This window comes from Eschrichtius robustus, chromosome X, assembly GCF_028021215.1.
Source record: "Eschrichtius robustus isolate mEscRob2 chromosome X, mEscRob2.pri, whole genome shotgun sequence".
Classification (NCBI taxonomy): domain Eukaryota; kingdom Metazoa; phylum Chordata; class Mammalia; order Artiodactyla; family Eschrichtiidae; genus Eschrichtius; species Eschrichtius robustus.
Genome location: NC_090845.1, coordinates 18,836,126 through 18,862,568, shown reverse-complemented (window position 1 = coordinate 18,862,568; position 26,443 = coordinate 18,836,126). Strand labels below are relative to the sequence as shown.

At 35.6% G+C, this 26,443-nt stretch overlaps 1 protein-coding gene across 5 annotated transcripts in view; it reads right to left on the bottom strand.

The window, feature by feature from the left end:
* The window catches only part of CNKSR2 (connector enhancer of kinase suppressor of Ras 2), a 257,328-nt gene that overhangs the window by 52,189 nt on the left and 178,696 nt on the right, over positions 1-26,443 (bottom strand). For all 5 annotated transcript variants that reach the window (XM_068533674.1, XM_068533669.1, XM_068533670.1 and 2 more), the window contains 5 exons: positions 10,140-10,188; positions 9,548-9,720; positions 7,431-7,504; positions 7,063-7,134; positions 202-269 (listed from right to left, as the gene is read on the bottom strand). In XM_068533674.1, the coding sequence (XP_068389775.1) occupies positions 202-269; positions 7,063-7,134; positions 7,431-7,504; positions 9,548-9,720; positions 10,140-10,188 (436 nt within the window). The remainder of the gene's footprint in view (positions 1-201; positions 270-7,062; positions 7,135-7,430; positions 7,505-9,547; positions 9,721-10,139; positions 10,189-26,443) is intronic.

Below are 26,443 nucleotides of genomic sequence, written 5' to 3'. Positions count from 1 at the left end.
AATTTGAGTTTATTTCCTGTTTAATTGACTAAACCTTACCCATAAGATGCTATGGTTTGGATTCAAAGTGCACAGAAGAGAAATAACCACAGACTGACATACGCATTTTCTCTCAAGTGATGGCAGTGAATCACTGTATAGGAAAACAGCAAGAAAAAAGAAGTGTAACACAATAGTAAAAAAAAAAAAGTATTTCTTTACCTTGTTCTTGCTTAATCCTCTCTCTTTCTGCATATCCTGCAGTCAGCATATTAATTCTGTTAAGCCACCTGAAAAAACAAATATTAAAATCAGTAACATTGCAACTGAATTTTTTATACTTTATACTTAACTATTTTCTTGGGAATAGTTATTTTAAAATGTATAAGAATTTATGGAATAATCCTAGATAAAGGGTGTGTTTTTTTGCTACTCTTAACACATGGAGTCTTCAATGAGCTATAATTTGCTGTAGTACAGACTGCTCCCACACTAAAGATGCTATTTCACTAGAAAAGTCTTGGGCAAACCTGTTAACATCTGTAACATAAAGGGTTTTGAGATGACCAAAGCCCTATTAATTCTGTTGCTCTAAATGTAAAAGCACTCCAAATATTTTTGCTGTTCTGTTTCTTCAGAACAAATGCTCCTTTGGAGATATTTAAACAATATCAGATATAATTTGTCCTGAGAAGGGAAAAAATTATAGACCTTGCCTGTCAAAATATGTTTTACTATGAAATATTAGTTTTGATGAATCTCCTTTAAGTTTAATGATCCAAAGGGAAACACATCTCAGTAGTAGTATACTTTGGAAATTTGTCTCTAAATACAAGGGTATTAGGTTTTTCCAAAGACAAAACGAGCATATACAATTTTAACCTCTGTTTAGATCTTGAAAATTTATTTCCATGGACAATAGTAATTTAAAAATAAATCTTAGTTCTTTCCTCTTTCAGTAGAGTTGCTATTGCCAATGTAGGGAACTGCCTGAAGCAAAGCACTATTTCAATCTCCGTCTTTTGTCCCACCAGGTCACTCCCTGTGTTCATTATTCTGGATAACTGTTTACACTGCATCAGATTATCAAATCACAAAATCTTTAAACTCACCTGACAGTTTCCCACTGGTCAATCCTGAGCTATGATCCATATATTTTCCCAAATAAGAAAGTAAGGAAGAATCAACCTTCCAAACTAGCGTGAGTATGTTTGGAATCACTAGTATAGTTAACATCATTAAGTTGTGGAATAATCTGATCGAAACGTTTTTAGGAAAAAACTGTGTTTGAGAAGTTTTTCTCCTAGGAGATTATCTCCCCTGTCAAGTGGAAGATGACTTTCTTTGAAGTGACTCATACGTTTCATCATTTATGCCAAGTGGTGTTAACTGTGCATCAGATACTTAGAATATCTTGAAAAGGGAGGGAGGAAAGTTGTTTCTCTAATGGACAAAATCACATCCATGGAAATTTAAGCTTTAATTTTAAGAATAAGCCACTTAAAGCACAACTTTATTTTGACAAAGCCTACAATGTAATGATCACCTCAACTATGGGAAGTAAAGAAGGGACTGGAGCAGAAATGAAAAAAAAAATGGATCAAATGAATTCAGTAGCATGATATATACACACGATCCAGAAAATTATAAACTGTAAGTCAAGAAGTTAACTTCATGACAAATAACCTTTTAAAAATGACTCTAATCATTAGTAAAAGGTCAAAATTAAAATCTAGTCTATAGGTCATTTGTAGTAAGAAAGGGGTTGAATTTGTACTACAAGGTGAATCTTAGCACTCTTAGGAAAGACTGGCTTGGTGCTTTTGGGGTGGAAATGATGTTGATACCACTAGAGGAACACTTGTTATTGAATTTTAATTCAGTACTTCATATTTACTACTTTTTAATATATCACTGAAATTTCATTTTATCAGAAGTCTTAAGAGCAGTGAGGTCTTCATGAGATGAATAAAGAAACTAAAAAGAGGCTTCTTAATTTTTCAGCTCAACAACATTTATTAAATGCCTGTTGTATGCTGAACAATGAGCTACGTTTTGGGGGTCCAAAAATGAATAAGACATAATTTCTGCCTTGGATGAGCTCCAGGATTCCTAAATTCCACAAGACAATTAAAAATTAAACTACTTTTAGGAAGAAAAATTCTGTCCACAATAAAAACTCTTTACAAAGTGTATGCATAAACTTGTATGTATAGACACAAAAGGCTGAATGCTACACAACTGTTGTTGCTGTCTTGGATAAAGTTGTCCTTAGGCCTCAGTTAGAAGATGCTTATCCAAACACTTGCTGCAGTTATGGTTTGGTGTTTATATGCTATTATGAACAGCAGATATATATGCATTAATTGAGTTAAGAAATATTAATGTGTGCCAGGTACTGTTCTAGGCACTGAGGATAGAGAGAGAGAGATAAATGAAACAAAGTATCTGTTTTCATGATGCCTGTATCTTCAGTGAGGGAGACAGACAATATTTAAGGATAAGAGGATTGGGCCTATGGTGAATGTTCCAATGAAGCTGTCAACAGCTGACACAGAATAACGTACTGAGAGGGAAACAAGAGTTAAGAACTAGGGAAGAAATGTAAAATAATCACACTAAACAGAAACTGGTGAGTCCTGACAATTATAAGGACATATGTGCTGACATGAAAAGGAATACATAGGCCAAGTGAATTCAGTAAATAAGTCTCAGAATACTTGAGAAACATGATGTTTTGTTTTCTTCCCACAGATTTCACACAGGCTGGCAAAAAAGTTTTTTTTAATGTTTCAATGCTCATTTCTGAGGATGGAACAGATGGATTGGTGGTAGGGTGCGCAAAAGTATTTTTGCAGATTACCTCACAATCAAACTTAAAGCTACTCAAAAAATAGATGGTGAGATTTTAATATTCTAAGTTATATATATTTGGGTATATGTATATGTATGCGTGTGCATATGTATGTGTATACACACATGCGGATTTTACAGAAGAAAATTAAATCTAAGGATTGCTTTTTCATTCCAGTTACTAGGTCCTGTCAAAACTAGCACTACATTTTAAAAATACATATGATAATACTTTAGAAATTATGAAATAACCAGGTAAGGCATTTATTTATAATTATTATAATATAATTATAATTATTTATAACTATATCATCTTTTGAAGGCTTAGGTACATGCCTTCAAAGGACTACATATAGAATGAACCAACACCCAGATCATCTTGCTGTTATGTAACAATCAGCTTATTAAATAAAGTTGTTGGAGGCTGTCTCTCCCCATCACTAATCCTCTGTGAATATTGCCAGCACTGACTCTCTTCCGTCCTACTGACAAGTAATTTTTAATAAACTTGCCTATTGAAAGTAGACATTAGGAATATGCTTATTCAAAAAATAAAAAGCAAGGCAAAACAATAAAAGTCCACTATACTTAAATTTTAAAAAAAGATTCAGTATTTCAGGACAATTTAATTCTGAAGGTTGTAGTACACCATGGCAAGGCTTACATAAAACAGCACTCTTAAATGTACCATGTGGAGATGACATACTTGATCAGATTTATTTATTTTTTTCTTTGACCCATTGCTTAGAAAAGGCAACAAAATGAAACATATGGGTTTGGTTTAGCTTCTTCTCTGATATCCTGAACCAGATACATCCACAGGAGTATTAGGGAAGAGTTAGTGACATCATACACTTCTGAGTTATTGCTAACACAGGGTAGAGAATGGAGATCAAGAATGGTTTTATAGTTCATAAAAATGCATTTTTGAACAGGCTATTTTCTAAACCTAAAAAGACCCTGATTAGCAAGTATCACAAATGATTAAATTATGTTAATTCCTGGATGGAAGTAACTGTGTTCTAGTGGATCTATCTTGTAGGAGAGGACATGATTATATATACCACTTATTTTCTGTTTGGTTATGATGTAAATCCTTCATATTTATCCTAAGGGCATTGAGCGCAATTGTGGTAAAATGGATAGTGAGTAACTACAACAGTAGAATTATAAAATAGTTAAAACACAAAATAGAGTACCACCCCTCCCCAACAAGTACACAAACATTTTCATTTTGCGAATAAGCTCTCCAAATTCTGATTGGCTAGTGTGAAATTTCAAGATTGGTAACATGCAAATCAAGAGAAGATTATGGAAACCAAATACAAGGCTCAGTTCACAGAACTAGAACAAATAATCCTAAAATTTCTATGGAACCATAAAAGACCCAGAATTGCCAAAGCATTCCTGAGGAAAAAGAACAAAGCTGGAGGCATAACACTCCCAGACTTCAGACAATACTACAAAGCGACAGTAATCAAAACAGCATGGTATAGGCACAAAAACAGACATATGGATCAATGGAACAGAATAGAGAGTCCAGAAATAAACCCACACACCTATGCTCAATTAATCTTTGACAAAGGAGGCAAGAATACATAATGGAGAAAAGACAGTCTCTTCACCAAGTGGTGTTGGGAAAGCTGGACAGCTGCATGTAAATCAATGAAGTTAGAACACTCCCTCACACCTTACACAAAAATAAACTCAAAATGTCTTAAAGACTTAAATATAATATGACAGCATAAAACTCCTAGAAGAGAGCATAGGCAAAACATTATCTGACATAAATCCCAGCAATGTTTTCTTAGGTCAGTCTCCTAAGGCAATAGAAATAAAAGCAAAAATAAACAAATGGGACCTAATCAAACTTATAAGCTTTTGCACAGCAAAGGAAACCATAAACAAAACAAAATGACAACCTAAGGAATGGGAGAAAATATTTGCAAATGATGTGACTGACAAAGGGCTTAATTTCCAAAATATACAAACAGCTCATACAACTCAGTAACAACAACAAAAAACCCACAACCTAGTCAAAAAATAGGCAGAAGACCTAAGTAGACATTTCTCCATAGAAGACATACAGATGGCCAATAGGTACATGAAAAGATGCTCAACATTGCTAATTATTAGAGAAATGCAAATCAAAACTACAATGAGGTATCACTTCACAGCAGTAGGAATGGCCAGCATCAAAACATCTACAAGCAATAAATGCTGGAGAGGGTGTGGAGAAAAGGGAACCCTCCTACACTTTTGGTGGAAATGCAGATTGGTGCAGCCACAATAGAAAACAGTATGGAAGTTCCTTAAAAAACTAAAAATAGAGCTACCATATGATCCAGAAATCCCACTCCTGGGAATATATCTAGAGAAAACCACAATTTGAAAAGATACATGCACCCCAATGTTCACAGCAGCACTATTTACAATAGCCAAGACATGGAAGCAACCTAAGTGTCCATCAACAGATGAATGGATAAAAAAGATGTGGTATATATATACAATGGAATATTACTCAGTAATAAAAAAGAATGAAATAATGCCATTTGCAGCAACTTGGATGGACCTAGAGATTACCATACTAAGTGAAGTAAGTCAGACAGAGAAAGACAAATACCATATGATATCACTTATATGTGGAATCCAAAATATGATACAAATGTGCTTATTTATAAAACAGAAACAGACTCACAGACATAGAAAACAAACTTATGGTTACCAAAGGGGAAGGGGGGGACAGATAAACCAGGAGTTTGGGATTAGCAGATACACACTACTATATATAAAATAGATAAACAACAAGGACCTACTCTATAGCACAGGGAACTATATTCAATATCTTGTAATAAACCATAATGGAAAAGAAAAAAAAAGAAAATATATAAAACAATCACTTTGCTGTACACCAGAAACTAACACAACATTGTTAATCAATTATATTTCAATAAAAGAAAGGCTCAGTTCTCCTATTAATTATAAAAGATTTTATTAAGTTTTCTCAACACCTTTCTTTGCCCTCTCCTTGCATTCATATCCTTGGTTTGGAAAAATCACGCCTATACTCTGAAGTGTCAAAGAACAAGATTATTTATAAAAGCATATTAAGTGTCCATTTAGCAAGTTCAAGCACATTTATGAAGCTGCAAAATTTTGTGCTTACAAATATCTGAACACTAACTCTTTAGAGATATACAAAGAAAGTTATATGGCGTGAGAACCCAAAGTATATAAAAGGAATATATATTGAAAGCAAACACTTATATAGCACTTACAATTTAGCAGGTACTGTTCTAAGCCCTTTATATGTTCTTATTTGCTCCTCATAAAAGTTCTATGGATGGAGATGGTTATTATCTCCATTTTTTAAAAAGAGTTAATACCTGACATAGAGAGGTTAAGTTCTATATCCAAGGTCACACAGCTACTAAGTGGGACATCTGGAACTTGGACAGCCTGGTTCCAAAGTTCATACTCTTAACCACTATGCTATTCTGCGTCTTCCTAACTATTGGCACATCATATATGTAACATGCACTGCCTACTAAAGACCTGTGAAGGGGAAAATTTTGAATCTTAAATCCAATTTCTACAAATCTAGAAAACAGAAAGGAGAAAGGAAAGAAAAAGGAAGAAAGGATCAAACCCATAAGAGCCAAAATGGAAACAAGAAGCAGTATGTTGTAGATAATGAAAAAATATATATCCAGATTTTCCCAGAGCCACCAAATAACCACGTGCCATCTAATCACTTGGCTGCACAATCCTGTCCAGTGATAGAAGAAAGGTGACAGAGAGATATACCAACTACGCCTATGCCTGAATTATTGAGATGGATATTCTGTCATAAATACTCAGCACTTGGAAAAGTCAGCTTTTTTTTGGGGTATCCTTTTTTCCTCACTTGGGAATAAATTTGAAGACCATTCCATTCTTGAAATGGACTTAAAAATTTTTTTTTTTCTACAGTGGATTTTTTTTTTTTGGCTTATGTATGGATTCTGGCACATTTTTGGTAAACTTGACGAAAAGTCAATGAGTTTATTTTGACTTTTTAAAATGCCATTCTTTAAAATTAGGTATGGCTACATGGAGTTATGGCTGGGTCCATTTTATTTTAAACTGATCTAGAAACTTCAGTGACATTATTCTCTAGGCATTGATGTGGAAAACAGAATTCTAAGCCTAACTGACTTTCTAAGTATTTTGAAATTTAAGTAACTTTACCTGTTCATATCATCAAGATGCTCAGCAGCAAAATAAAAGCTTTTGATTTTAGGATGACAGGCTTTGAATGCACTGCAAAAGGAAACAGAGTACATTTATTTATTTCAAATTGGGAAATAAGTTAGAACCAAACAATTTTTATGGATAAAAATTACCTCAGATCTAATCTGAGTTCACATATATAATGCTTCTGCCGTGATGACAGAAATGAGTGAAAAATTCAATTTTCTGCCCACAAAACTACTTTCTTATTACCTCAATTTGAAAGCATTAGACAAGCAACCTATAATTTAAAAGCTAGAAATTTAAAAAAACAAAACAAAACTATCCTTCCTTTCTTCCCCTCGCCCCAAATAAAATCAACTTACTATTTCTTGCGGCACTCACTGGCTCTATCAATTTTAAATTCAGGCAGACTGATGAATCCTTCTGCTTTTTCATCCTAAAGAGGCAACACTCTTGTTTAGGGTATTATATACAAAGGTTTGAAGCTGGTGCTACTATATACCTATGCCTTAAATATCTATACTAATAAATCAGTTCATTTAATCCTTTAAATTAGACATTTTAGAGATCAGAATTTCAGTCTTACCTGTTATAGTCCATTAAATTGAAGGTATATTTTGAACATTTAGAATAGTACAAATTAAAATACATACAGAAATGTTTAAAAATCCTTTTTATATTAAAATAAAGATAGAAAAAATTTTTAATTCTCAAAGTGAAACCTGTTTTATAAGTAATTTTTCCCTCAAAATGTATATACACATTTATAACATATAAAATAACTGTAGTCCACATTTACAATTCAATTTTCTACCATTTTAAATGTTCAGATATAAAATGTAGGGACATTTACTAATTCAATTCCTTTTCTGTCTCCAAAAAAAATCTCTTAAACCTGAATTAAATAATTATTTTGTGTGCTCAAGATTTTACAAATGAAGAGATTAATTTGATTTTCAAATATCTGAATTGGTTTACATGCTATATATACATAAAAGTCATGTTTCACTTGGAAAACTGAATGAAATCCATAAAATGCCCCCCCCCCAATGTGGGATGGGAATACAAGATAGGAGAATTATCTAAAATCTTACGTCAGATGCAAGTTATTACAACTAGGCTAAGATTATTTTTGGCTAAACCCTAATGTTGTTGTCCCTTTCATGTTCATGAGCCAACTCCTCAGACTTTTACTCCCAAACTTTGATCTGTGCTGTACCAGTTCATGGCTCCTTATATATCAAGTTCAAGAGACATTATACTCCCATCTGCCATCTCAAAGAAAAAGAATAGGGGTTCTCAATTCTTTTAGTGTGTGTGTGTATGTTTATATGTAAAACTTAATAAAATTTGATGCTAATGATAGCGACTAAAATGTGTGTGTTATATGCAAGAGCAGTATAACTTCCAATATTTTTCAATATTTGAGCATTTTTTTCTTCCAATCTTAGGGTAAATACAGTAGTCTCAAATTTCTTAACTTTGATCTGTGTTATGTTACCCTTGATGTCTTTAATGTTAAAATTAAAAATTTTGAACAATTTAAAATACTTTTGGGGTAGTTATGATCTCTCCATTAAACTTTGAAAGACAGAATAGCATTCAGCAGACAATCTACAAGTGATCTAAAATAAAGAGAAACATAAAGACGTTATGTTTTTATACTATTTGATTGGCATACAAAAAGTTTTTAGCCAGCACACTACATTAAACCACATACATTTTTATGAAAAAACAAGCTAACAATAGAAATTTTTGTTTAAAAAACTTAAGGTGAACTGATAGATGGCTATGGCAAAGGAAGCAAATGTAGAGTTAAGGGAATATCAAAAAATAAGGTATACTGTATATCTGTTGTGATATGTGACAGGTTATATAATTACTCTGGATATAAATCTGTTTACTGGAAATGAAACAGGAAATCATAAGAACAATTTGCATGTATTATATACCCTCCCCCTGCTGTCCCTATTGGGCCAAATGAAATGAATACTTGAAGGTTTTTGAAACTAGTCTACTAGTTCATTTATTCCTTAAGAAAAACTGAAACAAATGCAGGTGGTATTAATTTAATTTACTTAACTTACTAAAGGACTTCCTCCCAAAAAAGCAAACAGAAAAAAAATTTAAAACTTTGAACAAAAGCAAGACATTTAAAAATCTTTATCAAATTTCCATGTATAATCCTTTTGAGTAAGCTTTTGCTTGAATTAGTTTGGTATTTTTAATTAGATATACAGAATTTTACTGTACATTATCTATATTTCAGATATGTTGCTACATTAGAATAATTGAGACAACTGCCTTTCCAGAACCCCACAATGCAACCATTTTAAGAAGGCAGACTGAAAAATAACCAGCAGAAGTCTCCTGAATTAGCCTTAAGGTGATTATATGATTTTAAAATGTAAGTCTCAAAACGATGATTCTTTTGGTTAAAGGTAAAATGCATGAGAAAACAAAATGTGCTTTGTCTTACCTCCTCATTAATATACCAATATAGGGATGCATCCTTTAGGACAAACCAGTATTTCTTCCATTTCTGTGAAAAATAACTCTTCGCATCTTTCTTTTTCCAAAGCCAGCCCTCACAGTCACCACGGCCAAGATCTTTGCAAGAAATCCGTCTTTTGCTCTTGCCGGCTATAGGACCTAAAGATAATAGTGGGTAAAAATGCTCTTTAAATTTTGTATAGGTGTGAAGGTAGAAGATTAATCTATAGATTATAAAAATAAGTCTGGATACTTAACAACCTTAAAAATTCTTACTTTCTCATTGTATCAGAATAAAAAACTATGGAAAATTTTAATACCTTTTCACCCACATGAGTGACATACAATTTAATCCGAAGTGCGTGATCCCAGCCTGAAAACCTGTTGAGACCATGTGTTGCAAAAGGTACCTTGTATCATAATTGACCTGAAGGAGAAGCCGGTCTTGGTGGCTCTTGTGCTAGGGGGTTGTTCTCTTCCAAACCACACTGGGCTCAGGCAAGAGAGGATGGGTGAACTGTGCTGGTGATTATCCCAGTGCAAACTAAGCAGCTAAATGTTTCATTTCCTTTTCTTACCTTTGTTTTTCTTCTTTGATTTGTGCTGCAGAGAAGACTGCTGAAATGTCTGAAATCAAAGATAGGGAAGAATGTTATTTGTTACGCAGGGTGCCATCGGAGTGCCAACAAGCTGCAGAAAACACTCAAAAGCTGAACGGTGACTCTGAACCCCGGTCAGCGAAAGTACCTTCTTTTTCCAAAGACTCAAAACAACTTCATATATATCATGCCGCTAAACTTTCTAATTTCTCATGAAGCAGGAGAGAATAATATTATCTTTGTCTTTATTTTGTAGGCAGAGAAACAGGGACACAAAGCAGGCCTGAAACTGAGGGCTCATATATGCAGAGCACTACCTTTCTAAGGGGTTTATAGTGCTTTCTCAGGCAATATCTCATTTGATTCTCACAAAATCTTATGAAGTTGTCAAGCAAGTATGACTATCACTTGTTCCTTTGAATTTCATTATATTCCATAAGCCACCATCAGCTACTGATCTCCTAGGCCATCCCCTTCAGTTGCTAAATATTTCAGCACTTGAATCAATATTTTCTTCTCACACCTACTTCTGTCTCTATTATGGGGAACTAATCTTCATGTAGGTGATGTCAGTATGTTGGTTCCTCAGTCCCTCATCTCCAATGTTCTTTACTTCTCCACTCTTCTCCACTCTTCCATGGGTCACCCCCATGACCCTATGTTTGTTACTCTTAAGCATACTCCAACAACTGCCTCCATTATCTCCGTTTTACATAGTATAATACCTCCAACCCAGCAATTTTTAGGAAATCTTCATTGAGGCATCCAATTTATTGACTTTACCACCTTTTGTGCCTTTATTTCTCTTCTTCCACTTGCTTTCCATGGGACATCGTTATAACCATTTCCTTGAGCTATATACTTCCTGCATCATACTTGCCTAGCTAACAACCATCCCAGTTAAACCCACATATCAGTCTATTCCACTCTAAGGACCAGAATAGCGTAATGTCTTAATAGAAAAACCCACAACTGTATGACTGGTCTAGCTTTCAATTAATGACTATAAATCACTGGTTCCAGTCAGACAGTCTACTAAACTAGATTGTTCACTGGTCTAAATAAGGTTAATTATGTTCATATGATTAGCTAGCTAACAGGGTAGAGAGATAGCATGTGTAATTTTAATTCACAGATAATCCTTCAAAATGAATTTTAGGTAACAGATTCTTCTTTATATCTGTAAGGGGCAATTGGATTTTGTCTACATAAAATTTGCTGGCCTTGGTTTTATAAAGTAAATTCGTATTCTGTGACATACTTCCTTATTTAGTATCTTCGCTTGTAAAATAACATTCTACTTACATAATAATTTTCATGATTTATATATGGTTTACATAATTCTTAGGAATATAATATTATGGGTGGATATTAGTCCTAAAGATAAGGGTCAGATAATTGGCTGACATTCAGTGTAACGCAGAAATAATCACCCAATTGTCAAAGCAATATAAATACATATATATGCGGGGGTGTGCGTGTGTATAAAACTTTGCAGGATCCATGGCTACAGAAATTCAAAATCAATTTTGGAGACAGAGCATAAAAGATAAAAGCCATCATGCTATGTTAATTTTCTTGAGTGCACTTTGCTTCAAAATAATAACTCAAATAATAACTCAGGCTAGTGTGCTTAAGTATAGTTAATTTACATATAGTTATTTTCCCTAAATTGTTTGGCGGTAAAATTACTGATTGGGTTTTTTTCCCTTTGTGTTCCCACAAGTAATCATTATAATTTTACAGCTCATTATTTTTAAAAATGACAAAGATGGGGGTGGTTTGTTTTTAGGAAGCTACATGGATAACAGACAGCTCAAAAGAATTGAGTTATATAATGTACTTCCTATGCTTTTTGCACATTATTTCTTAGAACCTGAAAGTCTACTTTAAAATCTACACAAAAACATATTTTATGCTCTCCAGGTTTTCTTTTTTAACAAGATTATCTTTTCTTTCCCAATAAAAATATATTCTCATACTGATACTGATTGCAGAGCATAATCAGTATACATATTGTTGGAACCTAAGAACTCCTAGGCACACAATACAGATTTATCCATCATTCAAAGAAGCAAAGCTTTAGCTGTCTTTTTAAAATATTGTAAACATTACAATGAAATTCTCTTAAGAGAGACGTCATTATTTTTCCAAGTGATGTGACATTTTCTAAAATGAAAGAGTTAATTGAACTATATGCTTTTGAAAGTAATGGAAAAAACAATGAAAACTACCGTTAAGGAAACAGGTCTTTGTGTAGAAAAGAGTAATATAGCAGGCCTGAGGCTGCTATCTTAGAAAGGCCTGCTTGCAAGGTTGGCCCTCGGCTGACATTTGGGAACTTGGCTGGTAAACAGTTCCCTGTACTGACATGAAGCTTCCCTAAGCGATAAGATGATTTTGCCCACCTGGGGACTAAACACTTGCTTTCATTTCAGGAAAGGAAAAGTAGTTGCTAGGCAGAGGATGCCTATGTAACCAACCCATTAAAATCCTTGGGTACTGAGTCTTCAATGGGCTCCCCTGGGCAGAGACACTACACACATGTGACTGTATTTTTGCTGCTGGGGAAGTGTGCCCTCTGCATGATCTGTCATGTGAAGGAGAGAGCACAGGAAACCTGCACATGGATTTCTCCAGATTTCATGGGTATCTTTTTTTCCTTACTGATCTGGCTGTATACCCTTGCCGCGTCACTGTAATAAAATCTTAGCTGTGGGTACAACTATATGTTGAGGCTTCTGAGTCCTAGTGAATCACTGGACATGTGGGTGATTTGGGGACCCCTGAAACAGATTCATTTTCAAAGATTCCTTAAAAACTTGTATCAGAAATTGTTCATTATTCATACACATAAATAAATCCTGACAGTGAAGGTTTCCTCATGTTATCAGCAAGTATGATTAAATACCTTGAGGTGCAGATTTACAATCTTGTGTAGTCTTTTCTAGTAGAACTGATGGAATTATTCATTCTGAGTGACAGATATTTAATTGGTATCATTTTTCCCAGTTTCTAGTGATATCATGAAATATTTAATAAGAGCAAGACATTAAGAACAGATACATGACTATAATGGATAACATAGCAGATCATATAAGGTATTATGACCAACTTAAAAAAGAAAGAGGCCTGGAATCTTTGCTTTAATGATGATGAATGTTTTTCTCATGAGACAGAAAATTTGTAATATATTTTATTTCTGTATTTTTCTTCTTAGTTTCAGATCACCCTTCTTCCAGGTTCATGCTCAAGTAAGTATGTCCTTTAGAAGTTCTTTCATAGCAGTCTGTGAGTAGCAAACACTTCTAGATTTTTATGTTTTAAAATATAAAAACCCTTTACTCTTAAATAAAATAATACCTTAGCTGGGTATAGAATTCTGAGTTGAAAATAATTTTCCCTCTGCATTCTGAATATATCACTTTATTTTCTTTTAGCATCTATCATTGCCCTTAAAACATCTGTAGCTAGGGACTTCCCTGGTGGCACAGTGGTTAAGAATCTGCCTGCCAATGCGGGGGACACGGGTTCACGCCCTGGTCTGGGAAGATCCCACATGCCGTGGAGCAACTAAGCCCGTGCGCCACAGCTACTGAGCCTGCACTCCAGAGCCCGCGAGCCACAGCTACTGAGCCTGCATGCCACAACTACTGAAGCCCGCACGCCTAGACCCCATGCTCTGCAACAAGAGAAGTCACTGCAATGAGAAGCCCATGCACCGCGACGAAGAGTAGCCCCCACTCGCCGCAACTAGAGAAAGCCCATGAGCAGCAACAAAGACCTAACACAGCCAAAAAAAAAAAAAGATAAATAAATAAATTTAAAAAAAGTCTGTAGCTACTCTGTCATTAGTTATAATTTGTCTTTAGTCCCTCTGTAGCTTTTAAAATATTTTCCTCTTTATCCCTGATATTCTGCAATTGCTCTATGATGTGTCTAGGTTATAACTGATTTTAATTAATCCCATTTCACATTCATTGTGTTGTACTTGAAGGTATTATTTCTTCAATTCTGAAAATTCTCAGGCATTATCTCTTCAAAGGGCCTTCTTTACTAGTCTCTCTCTTTTTGTCTCTAGACTTATGTTGGTACCTCTCAATTTATCATCTATGTATCTTTCATATTTCTGCAATGCTTTTTAGGTGAATTCATTCTCTGTTTTCCAATTTCCTAATTCTCTTTCTGATTTTATACAGTCTGAAGTATATCTTACCTACAGAGTGTTTATTTCACCGACTGTATTTTACACATCCAGGATGTCTAGTTGGTATTAGTGGTTCTGAATATTCAGTGTTCTTAATCATCTTGTTATTATTTCAAATTTTATTTTAAGGGGTTTTCTGGATTTCCCATAATTTCCATTTACTAAGGAAAGAATCACCTTTATACGAGTCAGCACTCTGGTCAATTGCTGTATCTTTTTTCAACCTCCTTATACTCGTGGGTGAGGAAGCTCTTCTTGCCTTCCCAGTTGGTTTCACCCAGTGAGTCAATCTTCAGTTTCCTGACATAGCTGTGGTCCATTTGTTCTCTGATCCCCATTAGAGTAGACTCCCAGTCATTTCTAGCTCTTTCTGGACTCAGAGCCTACCAGGTATATGGCTTTAGTTCCCATTTATTGTTGTGTGCAATTTTGTTCTTTCTTCTAGTCCTTGGAGACTAGATCTTGTTTTTGACCATGACTGTATCTTTTTGTGTTTGGGGTAGGGTGTGTGTGTGTGTGTGTGACAGAGAGAGAGAGAGACAAAGAGAGACAGAGAGACAGAGAGAGAGAGAATTCAAAGTATAAGCTCATAAGGCTTACTGACCACCAAAAATAGACTCCTTTTGTAAACATTTGTGAAGGTCCATTCTCTTAAAAAATATATTTTTATCTTTTTTCCTGAATCATCATTCAATAAAATCTTTCTAACACCATCACTAGCACTTTCTGTTTATTGTAGTGAGCATCTGGGTGAAAGTTCTTTGAACTTTCTCCCTAAGAATGTTTACAAACTCTGAGCTTTAGCTACTTATGAATTTATATAGTCAATTGGGATTTCTTGACTGAGCTGCAGGCTGCCTAACTCAACAGATTTAATGTGTACAAAACTGAGCTCATGATATCTACCACCCATCAACCGAATCTGCTCCTCTCCTAGTCTTCTATACCTTAGTAAATGGCAATTCCATTTCTCCCCACAGTGGCTCACACCCAGAATACTAGAGTCAATCTTGACTCTTTCCTTTCTCTTATAGCCCATAGTCAATCCACCAGCAAGCTGTATCAGCTCTGTATTCACAGTATGTTTACAATATGACTTTTTCTTACCATCTCTACTACTACTATCACCTTGGTCTAAGCCACCATCATCCCTCACCTGCATCACTAAAATATCTCCTCACTGTTCTCCCTTCCTCTGCTCTCACATCTTCTATTTTTAACATAAGAGCCAGAGTGATCCTGTTAAAATATGATTTGATCATGAAAACTCTCCAATGGCTTCTCATCTCACTCTGAATAAATGCCCAAATCCTTCCACTGACCCTAAAGGCCCTGTATGACCTGGCCCCTGTTACTAACTTTGCTCCGGCCACACCTGTTGTTCCTAGATTCTGCTGAGTGCAGTCCCATCTTAGGGCCTATACCTTTGCTGTTCCCTCTGTCTGAAATGTTTGCTCAGATACTGAAAGCAGCTCTTTTGCCCCTTTCCTGTTGGCCCATTTCTGTTCCCCTCTAACCTTAAAATAACCTAATTCACTGTATATGCTTGCCTCCTTTAAAAAAAAAAATAACCTAATTATAAGAATGAGATGACTAAGCAATTGAAACTAACTCCTGACCTATGTTCTCCTGAACGCACACCATGCCTTGTCTAACTTGTTGATTCTTTTCCTAGATAAAAAGAAGAAAGAATGAAGAATTAAGCAGTTAAAAAATGACTAGCTCTCTACCCCCAAAAGCTCCCTTAGCAATCCTGCAGGCAGATCATGCAGGCAAGATAACATGTGAAGAAAGAGGCAGCCAGTCTGCACCCAATGGAGAATGATGCAGAACCCAACCTCCTGCCTTGATGATTCACTGAGATTCTTCAGCCCCATTTTTCCCTTTAAAAACTGTCATGGCTGACCAGAATCTTCAGAGTTGGTTTCTGGACACGTGTCCACCTTCTCCCCAGATTGCCAGCTTTTCTGATTAAAGCACCTTTCCTTTCTACTGACACTTGCCTCTCGAATTACTGGCTTATGAGCAGCAAGCAGCCAAACCTGGGTTTGGTAGCAATACTCTTGCGGCTTACTCCCTTACCTCCTTCAGATCATTAGTCAAATGCTTCCTTTTTAGTAAATTCTTCCCAGGCTTCCCTATCTAAAATTGTTATCCTTATCATCCTCAACACTTCCTGTTTTCCTTCCCTGCTTTATTTCTTTCCTTAGAACTTAACATTACCAAAAGTACGTATATTTCTTGTTTATTACTCAGCCTTCCCTCCAAATATAAACTATATGAAAGAAGAGGAATTCTGACTGTTTTATGCACTGTTTTATCCTTTGACTAGAACAGGGATTTTAGTACTTCCTCTGTGTAAGACAGAGGAAGTACTAAATAAATACTGGTTGAGTGCATAAAAGTTGAACAAACCACCCTCAAAGAACACAGGATGTAGTCTTAATTAACTGATTGTTTTAACCTGAAGCCCTTCAGTGGGAAATAAACAAGCCAGGTGTCTTTTCTCCAGTAATCCACGTACAGCGTATTACTGATGTTCTGTTCTTTAGTAGACTGTTCCTTTTGGTAGATAAGAAAAAATTCCTTTTTATCCAATCTCCTTTAACATTACTTGTAATGAGATTGTCTTAGTGCACTTAACAGTTTAAATTTGAATTCAAGATGTGGCGGGCAAAGCGCATTAAATGTGTCAAAAGATATTTATGCATATAATTATATGATGAATTATGAATGGATGTGTTGAAATCACAATTCAATCCATAAAAATAGAATGTGCTAAAATAAAAGGCCATTATGAAAGCATTGTTGATCCTCTTCTTAACCATGGCGATGCATGCAACAGTATTCTGTTTGGCTATAAAAGATTCCTTTTTCAGACAGTTGCCTGAAAAGAGCATTTGTCTTTCATTTTGTCCACAGATGTTCTGTTCAAACTCTATTCCCCCCTCTTCTGGATGAGGAAGTGAGGGGGAGGGTAATTTGGGTCATTCTTATCCTGAAACTTTCAGAAGCACTTATTTTAATTGTGGAAGAAAATGACAGTTTCTGTGTTACATTTTGAAAGCTCAGCTACTATTAAATTCTTCTCAAGTTGCAAATTGCCACACTTACAGAAAAATTTGCAATCAAAATACTCTCTTGTTGCAATATAGCAACTTCCTCTTACTGTAATTTTCTGCAAAGTTCCAAGATTTCTTCAGTGACTAGTCAAACCAATAGCTTATTTCTTATACATAAGAAAAGGTGCTTAGCAATTTGAAACTCTTGGGACAAATGACAACTATTTCCACATATTTAATCTTTTTAATAAACAAATAAACAAGAGCTTTTGAGATTTAAATATTTCACAAAGAAACGTATTTTCCCTTACTTTCTCATTGTGTGTCAGCAGAAAAAGTCTAAATATGAGCAAGCGGGGTAAGATGGTAATGGGAGTAAATATTAAATCAAGAAATCTTCCATTTACATGAAATAACAGCATAGAACTGAACAAGTTTACTGTTGATGGTGGTCTTGCCATTCTAGTGCATGAGAGAGAAACTCTGCGCTAAACGGGGTGGGGATGAGGCACTGCATGCACGCTGGGTCTTTGAGGACAGTGGGTGAGCTTGCTCTGGATTCTGTCAATAAAGTTAACCTGACTTTATATTGACTGAAAATGGCTCTACACACACTCAAAAATAAGCATGCTTTTAAAAATAACAAGCATTCTAATAAATTATGAGTCAAACAAGAACAAAAAGGCAGTAATTGGGGGGAATTTAGAGAAGGTCAAGCTCAGGTTGGGCAGGGTCAATGTTTCATCAAAAGAATATCATGCTTTTCTCTTTCTGACTTACTTCACTCTGTATGACATGACAGTATGCTAACACATATATACGGAATCTAAGGAAAAAAAAAAAAAAAAAAAAAAAAGGCCATGAAGAACCTAGTGGCAAGACGGGAATAAAGACACAGACCTACTAGAGAATGGACTTGAGGATATGGGGAGGGGGAGGGGTGAGATGTGACAGGGTAAGAGAGTGTCATGGACATATATACACTACCAAATGTAAAATAGATAACTAGTGGGAAGCAGCCGCATAGCACAGGGAGATCAGCTCGGTGCTTTTTGACCACCTAGAGGGGTGGGATGGGGAGGGTGGGAGGGAGGGAGATGCAAGAGGGAAGAGAAATGGGAACATATTGTATATGTATAACTGATTCACTTTGTTATAAAGCAGAAGCTAACACACCATTGTAAGGCAATTATACTTCAATAAAGATGTTTTAAAAAAAAAAAAAAAAAAAAAAAAGAATATCATGCATATCAGATTCTGAAGGAGGGAGGTAAGTGAATCTTATACAAGATTCCATAAGGCGATTCCCCTTTCCTATTGCACAGTAAGTGGTAAGGTGGGAAGAAGAGCGATTATAGTGGTGAATGGTTAGGAAGGGTTACAAAAGTCACCACCCTTGGGAAACAGGAACTGTCATTCTTGGATCGTAATAATTATCATTTACTGAGGGCTTATGTGTGAGGCACAGTATTAGGGACTTTATATCAGTTATCAATCTTAATCCTTACAATAAATTTGTTCCGTGGTGATCATTAACACCATTTCAAAGAGGTGAAAACAGAGTAAACAACTTGCTCAGGAGCTCACAGGTAGTGGCAGAGTCAAAGTTCAAACCCAGGTCTATCAATCCCAAAACCCGTTCTAACCACTCTGTGCAATACTGCCTCTCAAGCAAATATTCTGTAGTCATGGTAACCATGTGAGAGAAAAGAAAAACTGCTTCTGACATGAAGACACCCATTTATGAAAACCTCCCATGTGATATAAGTACATTGCTATGTGGAAAGATTCTATAAAATAAAAAGATATTAGGAAGACACTTTTATATTAATGGAGATAATTCAAACCAGTAACATCTTATCAATCTCTAATTTTCATGCTTTTGTCGATTTTAATTAGCAAGTTATACTGCTCTGTGGGTTTAAAAAAAAGATTTGCAGGTTTTTTTTTTTGGCAACCATTAATCATATCTTCATGAGAGGAAGGCTCATGTTATCATTTTAATTTTGCAAATGAGATAGAAACTAAGGTACAGAAAGGTAATAAGGCTCAGCCAAGTTAGACAAGGATGGGACTGCAATCATATTTTATTCCAAACCTATTAACAGTGTTAATCGAACTCAGCACAACCATAAAACCCTATGTCAATACTGATGAGGAAATCAGTGATCCAAATAAGGCAAGCCTGCCTCTCCACTAATTCTTTACACAGGAGAAATCTCTTGGAGCTGATTCATTGTGTTATGCAATTTTTCACTTGATACACTGCTGATTATTATGCAATGCCTTAAAATTACTTGGTTCACTTTCTCAACACGTGGTTTTTAACTACTGCATTAGCTTCTACAAAGGCAGAAACCATCTGCTTAGCTCACCACTCTCTGCTCAACTCCTAACACTGGACCTGACATATAATTTTCTATTGAAAGCATGAATCAAACAGTTAACTGACCACCTATGTGTGCGGACAGTGAGGCTATGAGTTATGGTACCTCATATGCAATCTGTCAGCACATCCTGTCCACTCTCCCTTCAAAACATATCCAGAGTCCATGCCCTTCTCACCTCTTCCACTTTAGCACCCAGGGCTAAGCCCCTATCATTTCTCACCTGAATTGGCCAGATCCTATCTTGTCTTCCTGCTTCCACACTACCCCCAGCCACCTCCAGCCAATTCTCAACACACCAGCTGGAGTGATACACTTTGAATGTTTATGTTTCAGCAAGAATGGAATGCGCAGTACCAGGAGAACAATACTGTGGTAGTGATCTGGAGACCTGACTTCTAGTTCTCCATATTCCAGCGATATGACTATGGACAAGTCACTGAAACTAATCTTGACCTCAATTTCCTCATCTGCAAGACCAGAGACTTGGACCAGATGCTCTTAGAATATCTCACAGAGCACTAACTGTACATGATCCTGACTTAAAGGGAAAAATGGCTAGTTACCAATGTACACCCAATTACTGATGTTTTAGGAATTATGTACACCTGCAATCAGTGTCAATCTTAACACAATGCTAGATTATTCACTGAAAGGCACTTAGTTTATGCTTAAGCTCCACCATGTATGGAAAGTACTTATCACCAGCCATATTAGATACAGCTATTTTGGGGTGCTTGATTAATGTGTACAACATGAGACAGAGGCAGAAAGTTCAAATAGGTGAAAAGCAGAACTAGGACAGTGCCTGCTCCTGACACTTCTGTTTGACAAAATGTCGACATCTAGGTGTCAGAGAAATTAGGGTAGGCTTGCCCATCTTTTATGACAAAGAAACGTTTATGACCAGAAAAAATTGAGAGAACCAGATTTGCCTCCTGAAGGCTACTAAATGACAAGGAAATAAATTATATGTAAAAGAAAATAGAGAAAAAATAATACAAAAGAATCACCTCTAATGAAGACTGTACAAAACCTAAGAATCTCAAATAAAGTCAATGTATATGGCATGATAATTTTGTCAGCAGTTTTATGACAATCAAAATTACTGGAAAATTTTCTGGCTACTGACTTTATGGCTTCATTTTAAAGAATCTGAAACTAAAGAGTTTTGGGTCACCTTCATTTCTAGGTTTGTTGCTCTGATAGATTGTACATATTTTCTCATCATGGAATTCTTGCCATGTCACTGTAATTCGTTCCAAGAATGCCAGTTTTTCTCTAAATACCTTTATGGCTAAGAGTATGTTTATCAGGCTCTTATTCTGAGATTTTTGCTCTTACAGAATAGATAAGCTCTCCCAGACAACCACTTCAAATGTTTCTACATCTGCTAGTTTTAGCTGCAGTTTTCTTGATCCAGAGATTGTTTTTCTGTAACAGAAAATCTCTCAAAGATAATATTGGATAAAAATCAAAGTTAAGTTTAGAAAGTTTCAAAAGTCACTATATGCAATTCATTTTATAGTAAAATAACAGAGAGATAAATCATACTCTTCCTTCTCTTCCATACTGGACCATCTAGTATGACATGATTTTAAGACTAAAAAAGCAAAATTGGTTTTATCTAACAGAAGGGAAAAAAGAACTTGATGGGGAGATTTTTAAAAAAAATTTGTGTTTGCAACAGGAATCAAATCATCATGATGCTGTCAATTTAGATGGCGTTTTCCATAGTCCTCTTTGCAGTGCCATGCTCATTTTGTAAATGAGAAAACTGAGTAAGAGAAAGCAAGCAATTTATGCAAGCTCAGATATGAAAAATTAGATTTCTGCAGGGCCTGATGTTTGCTGCCACTTCTCCAGAACTCGTTGCCTCAAATGCACCTAGGTTAGGGTTTGGCTTGTTCTCAGCCCACTGGTGAGGACATTTTGGTAGTATGGTTGGAGGAAGGATGCTAAGAATATTTGTGCACTATCATAGTGCCAGACACTGTATCAGATACTTTATATACATCATAATCACAGGGAGCCAAAGCTCTTACCCAATTATAAAAATATATATGGGGGGCACAAGGGAAAAATACAACCTCCTCAAAAATATTTTACTAGCGAACAAAGAAGTGAATTTCATATGGCTGTTTCTTGTACCAGCCATCTGATAAAAATTGAGGACACGATGCTAGAACGCAACTAAGTGAAGGAGATTCAACAACTGGCTAAGATAAGATGGTGTAGGTACATAGCTTTCTGGTACTCTTCCTTAAACAGAGTATGCAAAGAAATTCTTTAAAGAATTGCCTTACGTGTTTTAGCAGGTAGAAACCTCTTTAGGTAAATTAGACATTTTATCCTAATTATTACTTATACTAGTCAATCTTTTGATTTAAGATAGATAAAAAACAATTTGAAGTTATATTTTCCTATATGCTCTGGGGAATTAAGTAAGTAGGCTGTGGGGATGATACCTCCACAGAGGTAGGCTGCACCTTGAGTCCACTCCAAATTTATGATCATTTAGAATTTTTCGCTTTACAACTGATCCTCATACAGACTGTCACTAGAATTTTCAAAGCAGGTTTTACCTGGCAGGTACCTGTGGTGCCAACAGAAAAGGAAAACTCAGTGTGGTGGTTATCTACTATGTCAACTTAGCAAAGCTGTTAACTATTTATTTCAGAATTCCTCTCCCTGTCTGGTGCTAGTTAGGGCTGGCCAATGTAAATTTGTGTGAATTTTGGAGAATACAAGCGAAGCAGCAGCCTCTCTGCCCTGAAGGTCAGCGTAGGGTGCCAGTCACTGCAGCAGCGCACACATACTGCCACTTTTCTGCTGGCTCACCTTGCTGGGATGGGTCAGTAGCCAGGTGTGCAACTCCTTCAGCTCCTCTAAGTCCTGGACCAGGAGCCTGTAAATCTCCATGGCAAAGGGCACCAGCTTCGTTTTGAAGTTGGAGGCAGGCTTCCAGTCTGTGCTCATGGATTCCAGTTTGTCTTGCTCTCCCTGGCTTCACATCTAGATTTTCTTCATGACCACTGGCTCTGCTGAGGTTCTTCACCAGCTCCTCAACGGAGTAAGATCTAGTCCTTTATTCCATGCCACTTAGCGCTTCTGCTTCCCTGACTGAACCCTAGCCGATACATTCATTAACGCCCAAAGAGGACAGATGTTCTAGCCCTAGAAGCCTTTCTGATTTGCTCATCAGGAAGCAAATCCCCATCCATGTAAATGAATCCATTTCCTTTCTGTATGGCATTAAGAATAGTTACTATGTGCCCAGCACAGTGGAACAAACTTTATATACAGTGTATGATTTACTTCTGAAACAGCTGAGTGAATTAAGTATTATTATTCTCTTTATACTGATGAGAAAATGAGGTTCAGAAATATGTCTAAGTTCAAACAGCTCATGTTCTATTAACTACAGCATTATTCTTGGCCATCTGAATCTTAGAAAAGACAATTCTTTTCTTTAATGTTGGGCCCTTCTACCTGGAGGTGGTTAGATACAACAGTCATTGTCTCTTGAGGCCACTGTGAATTTATGATAATAAAAGAAAACACAAGAAGGTAAATTATTCTATTTTGAGTTTCAGGAAAGTTTGCATCTAGTTAATCTAAAATTATTTGCATATAAAGAACAGGGATTGAAACACATCTATTTCTCAACATTGCAGATTGTTTTGGGTTCAAGTCTATTAGGATACTGTTCTGGCTTAACCTGATACTTGTAGAGATGCTAAGAAACAGATTTAGCAGTATTATTTAGAACTGAGACTCTAGGTTGAGCTCATGCACTTGGCCTGCTGCCAGTTGCTGTCTGAGCCAAAAGCCAAAGAAGAATCCCTGAAGGCTGCAAACAATTTAACATTGTTCTTGGAAGTTATCTTCAAGAAACCAGAATGTAACAGTAGTCAATAATTGTGCCTTAAACTTCATTCTCACATGAGATCTGGGCCAAGAGTCTCAGGCATGTAGTGTATTAAGAGGAATCTTTGGATGAGATTTGGGTATATACAGCAAATCATTAGGCCTATAGTTTTGTAGAACTGGATGGTGCTGAAACCATCTAGGAAGTAACGTATTTTAGGAGTTGAGTGAAGAAGATAATTTGATATAGGTTATGGCCCTTCAATCAGAAGAGGTTTTAAACAGTTCTAGGGATAAAATAATTTTACCTGGAGTTTCATTAACCCTGAGATGCTTGATGAAATGAGTTATGGTGGTGAGGTAATATGGGTAGAAGTGATTATGGGAGCAAAAAGGTCTACTCCCAACAAAACTTGAGGACATTTTCTGAGGTTATAAAACTGGGAGAGACAGGCCTACAACACGAAAGAGAATGGGGTTTCTTTAACCTCTCTGATCAAGGGCCTCTCATCAGAATTTAGGTTTTATTTTATTTTTTAGAAGGCAACAAGGAATTTGTAATAAGATTTGAATTTAATAAATTTCAACTTAATAAATTCCAAATTCAATTCTTCTGTGTCCTGTTTTGCATGATGCCTCACTAATTAAGCCAGATTTTGTGTTTTCCTTCCTGGCAGCTATTATCTAACCAGGAACTAGAAGAATGAGGCCCCCATTGGTTCAAGCATAAAACTGAAAAGGACTGGCTTTAAATAATCTGTTTTATACAGTGCAAGCAGAAACCTCTCTCAAGAGTGAGGGCGTATTAGTGAATCTTTTTGTTTGTTTGTATAATGCTTAATTTATTAAACTTAAAAAAATTTATGAAACAAATTTTTCAAACATTTAAACAATATTTTCACAATTAATAAAAGTTATGAATTTTAATCAGTCTCCTAGGAATTCCATTAAGTCACAAGCCCTATACATCAAATATTTTACATGCTGCCAACACTTTAAAGGCACCACAGAACATAATAATAAAAGTCAAATGGATTACTCTTGCACTTAAGCAATATAAAAGTGCAATATGTTTGGTCTTTTTTTCAGTATTTCTGTACTTATTTTTTGGAAGTCTTTTAATGATTAATTCATTTCCTTTAATAGTTATAGGACTACTCAGATCATCTACTTCATCTTGGGAGAGTTATGTAGCTAGTGGGTTTTGAGGAATTGGTCCATTTCATCTAAACTGTTAAAGTTAAGTGCAGAGAGTTGTTCATAGTACTTCCTTATTATTCTTTAAATGTCTATGAGGTTTGTAGTGATAACCCCTCTATCATTCCTTATACTGGTAACTTTAGTCTTCTCTCCTTTTTCCCTTTGTCAGTCTTGCTAGACATTTATCAATTTCTTTTTTGATTTTTCAAAAAAATTTACAGCTTTTGAATTTCTCTACTATGTTTTCCGTTTTCAAATTTCATTTCTTCTCTCTATTGTCTTCCTTATGCTTGCTTATTTCTTGTTGTTCTTTTTCTAATTTCTTGAGGTGACAACTTTCTCATTTTCTTTTATTTATTTTTTTGGCCATGCCACATAGCTTGCGGGATCTTAGTTCCCTGACCACGGGTTGAACCCGGGCCCTGGCAGTGAAAGCGCCAAGTCCTAACCATTGGACCAACAGGGAAGTCACTCTCCTTTCCTGAGATAAGTATTTAGTGCTATAAATTTTCCCCTAAGCATATGTTGTGTTTTCATCTTCATTCAGGTCAATTTTCCTTGAGATTTCCTCTTTTATCTATGGATTATTTTAAAATGCGTTCTTTAATTTCCAAGAGGTTGGAGACTTACTTGTTAATTGTTATTGATCTCCAGTTTGATTCCACCCATTATGGTTAGATAACATACTTTGTATGATTTCAGTTCTTTTAAAATTAAGGTTTATCTTATGACCCAAGATATGGTCTATCCTGATGACTGTCCCATGCACACTTGAAAAGAATGTGTATTCTGATGTTTTGGGGAGTCAGATACCGTTGGTGGGTAGTTGTTCAGCACTCTATACCCTTGCTGAGTTTTTGTTTAGTGGCTCTATGAATTACTTAGAGGGGTGTTCAAGACTTCAACTATAATTATAGATTTGTCAATTTCTCTTTTCAGTTCTGTTGGACTTTGCTTCTAGTATTTTGAATCTCTTAATGCATATACATTTAAGATGCATATAAGATTTAAGATGCATAAAAAATTTAACATTTTTATGCCTTCTTAGTGAATAGATGCTTTTTACACCTGTTGTGGTGGAGGAGGAGCATGATTTTTTTTAATGGTTTTCACTAAAATAACTATTAGTATAAATGGGTCAGGAAACACAAGTGAATTTTCCTCCTAGACTTCTTCATGGACTTGCATTCTATAAAACTGTTTCATATTTATAGACAAGAAAAGCCAAGATTTCATTCCTTCTACTTTTTAAAACCACATAACTGTATTTAAGGCAGTGGGTCTCAACAATTTTTGATTGTGACCCTCTTAGGCCAGTAGGCCCTGTGGTCCATTTGTCCCTACTTTCCAATGGAAAATTAACTAGGTGATACCAATAGAATATGACTGTAAGTACTGTAGGGTATGGATAATTCATAGTATCATTTTTTAGAAAATCTGGGTAATGTGAATTACAACATGCTAGAAGGTAAAGCAAGCAACCTAAAGCAAACTAAAGTCAATAGTCTAGTGATAATTTATAATAAAAAAAGCAACTGAAAACTATAGGTAACTTAA